Source organism: Salmo salar, chromosome 22, assembly GCF_965601325.2.
Source record: "Salmo salar chromosome 22, fSalSal1, whole genome shotgun sequence".
In the NCBI taxonomy this organism is placed as follows: domain Eukaryota; kingdom Metazoa; phylum Chordata; class Actinopteri; order Salmoniformes; family Salmonidae; genus Salmo; species Salmo salar.
The window spans coordinates 15,751,451-15,757,450 of NC_138312.1; the positions used below are offsets into that span (position 1 = coordinate 15,751,451).

At 38.0% G+C, this 6,000-nt stretch overlaps 1 protein-coding gene across 1 annotated transcript in view; it reads left to right on the forward strand.

Annotated features, from left to right (window-relative positions):
• Positions 1-3,958, forward strand: part of LOC106582848 (contactin-3) — a 75,678-nt gene extending 71,720 nt beyond the window's left edge. The window contains exon 23 of the mRNA XM_014166370.3: positions 21-3,958. Coding sequence (XP_014021845.1) covers positions 21-127 — 107 coding nt within the window. The 3' untranslated portion in view covers positions 128-3,958. The remainder of the gene's footprint in view (positions 1-20) is intronic.
• Positions 3,959-6,000: the final 2,042 nt, after the last annotated feature.

Below are 6,000 nucleotides of genomic sequence, written 5' to 3' on the forward strand. Positions count from 1 at the left end.
CTGGTGGTTTGTGGTTTCAGGCATGGGCGCACAGGGCTCGGGAGTGTCTCGGCTTAGTCTGCTGTCGCCGTCTCATCTCTCTGCAGTCCTCGTCAGTGCTCTCATCCTCCTCAGCTTCTCCTGGTGATGCCTGGTCACAGCCCTCCTACCGACCCTCCTCTCTCTCCCTCTCCTCTAGGAGCCTGCTCCTGCATTCACCCTCAGTCGGAAGGGGCAACGGGTGAAAACCCTCTGTGGCAGTGCTGGACAGAACAGGAATTTTAAAAGGGCCGTGCATTGAGGATTTTAAATAACGGGCCGATAGAAAAACGTGAATTTGTGTACATTATATTTTACAGTATTTCCTCTCATGTCATAAGTGCCGTCATGCTGTAAAAACATTTTGGAAGTGTTTTTTTTTTTTTTGCCAATGGAATATACTTCGATTTGGGAGTAGTGATGTCTACATTCTATATGTTTGATACTGATCCTTGAAGAATACTAATGCCTTAAATCCATGTAGATACCAAAGTAGTTGACGAAAAAAAAAGGTTTCATTGTCTTTATTTCATTCATTTATTGGTCTTTCAGAGGTAATCTGAGGTTTTAAAAAATGGTTTTACCAGATGGAGGTACAGTATGTTCACATACATTTGTAATTGTAGGGTCAGCTGCTCAACGGAGAGATGTGTTTTGGTTTATATGGGTCAGATGTCCTTTGATATAGTAGCTAACTGTAGATGGCATTTTGGGTTATTATTATAAGAAGTTGAAGAAGTAGAACTTCAAAAGGTTAAAAAAAATATACTAAGTTATGCAGCTGACAACATGCCCAGACTTATTGTAAATTGGCCGCTATAGCAGATAAAACCAGTTTTACTTGGTGAACCGAATCATAAAATATTCTATCAAGTGATTTTTGTAACTGCAGCTAGAACCTTACCTTGTATGTTTTGTGTTTTGAGTTGTGTTAACTCATCAGGACCAGGGCTGGATACCAGATCGATTACTTGTGCCTCTAGCCCACTCATCTCTGCGTAGTGAAATAGTATTAGGCATCTTACAGAGCTGTTGGCTATTGAGCTTTAGACCCCCTCTCTACAACAAGCTGATGGGACTTGGCATTTTGGTCTGTATCTCAAGCTCCACTAAATAATTGATGCAAATCACAATGAATTCTGTGAAATGTTAAGGTTCCAGAAGGAATAGAATCATGTGGTGTTGCCACTTGTTATATTCTGCATTCAAATGACCTCTAAATGCTAAATAAGTCTATCATTTATGACCTTACCGATTATCCAGAATTCAGATCGCCGGTCTGCAAAATATATATAAAATATACATGTTTGAGTACAGGACATATGAGTGCCTTCACTGCACATGCATATCTTTCATATTACAAATTGAGGGACATATACATTCTTTCTGGGTCAGTTTTTGCAAATGAATTATCAGACAGATAGAAACGAAGTAACTGAATGGTGTGAATGTGAACCCCGTTAATGGAAATGGGTTGATGATTCCAATTTGAATTATATACTGGAACACCTGATATATAACAATGGGTTGAAAACTTTATAGAAGTAGAGATGGATCCGACTGTATGTAGTGTGGAAGTTTGGTCTACGTTCATGGTCTGGTGAGATCCTGTGAATAATACATCTATGATTGGATCTGCAGCACAATTTAGCAGCTATTAAAGCCTCTAAATAAATGATGTAACGTTAAAGGAGCTTTGACTGGAAATAGAGGGAAAAGGTTGGCTGCTGTCATAATGTCCCTCTCTGCGCACAATGAAGTACATCCTGAGCTGCTAGTCTAGACACAGTAACTGCTACAGTACTCTATCAAAGTACTTCGATTAGCCTGATGTTGAGTGAGAAACTAGTTCCTGTTCATGTTGTTGTCTGATGGGTCCTCCATCATAAGTCATCATTCTGGGGCCACTGGTGTAAGTTTGGACTTGTAGTAAACACTCGACGACTGCTATAAAGAACCGTGCCTTCACTGAACTTGGGACTGATTAGGGCTGGCTGAGCTATGATTACATTGTTGTGAGACTGTCCCCGTCGTCTGCGTTTGCACTCATTTCCCAAAGTCGAATGAAAGCACAAGGAACTGATCCAAGGTGACTGTGTGACTGTGTCCCTGCTCAGCCACCAGAACAGGTGTGCAGTCCCTAGAGGCCCGTAAAGCCCAAATAGCAGACACAATCAGCCTATCTGCTCCTTCAGTGGTTTCATAAAGGCCTGTGCTCTTTGATTAGACTGCTGCAGCCCAGTCAATAGGATATTGATTTTCCTGCCCCGTTATTGCAGCTGTCACAATTCAGATGCTTGATTGATTGATGCCGGGGCTTCCTGTTGCGCAAGTTTTTGTTGGGTACAGTTGGAGATGTTACAGATGTCCTTCCCCACTCAAAGTTAAAATCATAAGAACACAATGTAATATACAGTACATGTTTTTTTTAATAAGAGCTACTATGAGAAACTGGTGTTTTAGGTATCATCCCCCTACGAAGAACTTTTAATGGATTCAAACGGCTCCACGTTTATAAGTGATCTTACTGACTTTCATATGAAAATGAACAGCATTTTGTTCCTCGTTAAAGCTGAAATCCGCATAAGGGAAAACGGCACCCCTGTTCGCCCCCGGCACATTTGTTATTGTTTTGTTTTTGAAACGGAAGAGAGGTGCATCCAGCATCGTGGTAAAAAATATCACGATTCTCTGCTGTCCTATTGTGCGTGCAATGAGAAAACAGTGTTCGCTGTTTTTGTTTTTAACTAGGCAAGTCAGTTAAGAACACATTCTTATTTTCAATGATGGCCTAGGAACAGTGGGTTAACTGCCTTGTTCAGGGGCAGAACGACAGATTTGTACCTTGTCAGCTCGGGGATTTGAACTTGCAACCTTCCGGTTGCTAGTCCAACACTAACCACTAGGCTACCCTGCCGCCCTCAACTTTATTGTCGTTATATCGCAAATGGACATGGCAGTTTCATCATTATGGATTCCAGGTTTAATGGTCATGTGTTGGTTAAGAAAGGGAGCTAATCATTTTCCTTTGTCTTTTTGACTCTTCAGCCCTTTTTTAAAAAAAACGTCCATCCTACGCTGAAGATATGCATTGATATAGCAGTGATAGCCTTTTCTTTTTCTCCAAATGATGAACAATAGGCTTTTTAGGTGTCAAACTGTCTGTGGACTAAGCCTGTGTAATAATACTACTATATAAAAAAAAGTACAGTGCAATGTCAGTTCATTTCAAGGATAAAACCTTGTAACACAGTGTATAATCCAAATAGTGTAACTCATAGACCTTATCCTCATTCCTGTACCCATCACCTGATCATTATTTCTGTATGCTGGTTAGTAGAATAGTGTATACTTACCAGTACACATCCCTCACACAATGCTAGAGTATGTGGATTTACAAATTAGTCCTTTATCAAACTTGGCCAGACTATCCTATAATCTACGTAGCTATAGTTCTAAGTACTTGTTCCTTGTTATGCCCTGCTGACTGTAAAATAGAGGAAAAATGCTGTACCTTTTTTGGCCTTGTACTTTGTTAATTATTACTAAATGCAATCTAAGACCGTTATGTTAGCCATCAGGTCAACTGAGTTTGATTTTAAATGATTCAACTTGATATGATAAACACTGATTTTGGTTATTCAACTATTCGCTTTAGTTCTGACAAATGTACTTGGTCTAATGTAAATAGCTTGCATATATATTTTTAAAGCTGGCCTACAAAGACAACCTACTGATATTTTATACAACTTGTGGCCCTTGATTTTAATACTGATATTTAATCCATGATCTCCATGAGATAACTGACCTATAGAACTGCGTTTTCATATTGAAAACTAACTGGTTTGTCTTGTATACTAAAATTGTGCATGTGAATCATTGTTTTGTGAGTTTGTGTTGAGTTTTCTAAAATTGTAACTTAATAAACTGTTAAAATGTTTACTGCAGCAAGTTGTTTGCGTTCAAGATCCCCTTCTTTCTTTAAAGCACTGCATATGTGACTTACAGCGTGGTCTTTTCAACTTACACATTAGACAGTTAATGCTTTTCCAGCACCATTTGACCTTTTAATATTCATCATAAGGGACGTTTAGAATGAAAACAGCAGGGATTTATTATTTGGCACCCATTTGAGGTTTGATCGTCTTCAGCAGCCCCACTCAGTGCTGTTAACATAGCCATTGTAAATCAATTTGATATCTTGGCACAATTTCGGAGTGGTGATAGAATTACTGATATGTAAGTGCTGGATTATGCAGTGTTTTTTGACATGCATGGGTAACGCATATGAATGCCTAATTGGGTCGAAGGCAGTTCCCTCATGTAATCTAATTTAGGGATCGCAAAGTTCAATAAATCTTGGGGAAGCTGTGCTCCAGGGATTCACACATCAATGATAAGCAAGGCTTTTTAGTCAGTGGGATCCAAATAGGATTACTTTTGCCATAGCAAATTATAGAACAAAGTAGTGCTTCTGCGTGTAATCACTGTTCACCATCAGAGAGTGATTACAGTGTTCAATAGCTTTCATTTCTGCCCATATTAACTACTGTAGCTCAACACACACACACGGCCAATATATTGCTTAATCACTTAATTACGTTGAATTTAAATGTGAACTAACGCAATTCACCAGACACTGTGTGCATCTTCGTTTTTAGATTATCCTAACCTAATGGACATAGCTTGGAGATACAAGCAAGTGGAATGTAATCTGTGCAAACTAGCTATATACAGTATATGTCATTACGTTTTAATCGCTTCACGTAATTACATATTTCTTTGTTAGTCTCCATCTAAAACACAAAAGAAAAACACTCAACGAGTGGACGCTGAACATTATTTCAGTCGCATATAAGCATTTCTTCGAACAATGTTGCCGATTTTCAGAACTCTGTGGCCTTTTGCAAAACAGTAAATGCTTTTTCAAAATGTATTTGCCCATAAAACATAAATACATTCATCATTACTAAATGATACTGTCAAAATTGCAAATACATTCATCAAAAGAACACTGCAAAAAGATTAATACAAATATACAGTCTAAGCCGACAAAACAGAAAGTTAGTCTTTCTTTTTTTTATATCCAGTAGATCAATATATTTTCTTTGCAGTCACTAAATTATGACGGAATAGCTTTATCAAAGGTGCAGAATTATGCGAAGTTACTCTGCTTTTCTGCAAATGTCACCAGACAATTTTATACACATCAAATCAAATATAATTCCTGATCAAAAAGAAAATGAAAATAAGAGTATTGTGTGCAGGATGCGTTCATCAGTATCATCACAATGGAATTCCATATATTCAATACAAAGGCTGGTCTGCTACGATATCAGTAGACTTTCCATCGACAAGCAGAACCACAATCCCCAATAGAAATAAGGAAAGGTGAATACGTAAAGTGGAGGAACACAACTGATATGAATATACTTTATAGGCCTCAGTCCACGCCATAGCAATGCTCTGTAATAGAAAGTCAACATTTGGGAGATGATGACTTAGGAGTAACCAAAGTTACTTAGAAGTAATTCAACTTCATTCTCTGCATCTAAGCAATGTAAAAAATAAAAAAATAACATTAAAAAAAACATTGCCTAGATCTTTCCCTATGTTCTACTTGATAAAGCCATTTGCAATTTTGTGCAGCGGTATTTACTGATCGCCGAAAACATTGAACATATTTGCAATATTTTCTCTCCTGATTAGAACAACGTGTTGATGTTCTGTGAACAAAACACTTTACATTGAGTGAATTTTGTATTCATTGATGACAATTGTATTTAATTAACGATTCTTAAAAGTTGGTCTAAGATATGCAATCAAGGTACAAAGGTTAGAAAATGATCTGACATTCTGCAAATGTATTTAGGCATTTGATCATTGCTGTTCTGACATACTGTCGGTTCATTTAACCACAGCTCCAAAAAATGCTTGCACTTGATTGTGAAAATTAGAATTTGGTGCATTGTTTTCCCGGTG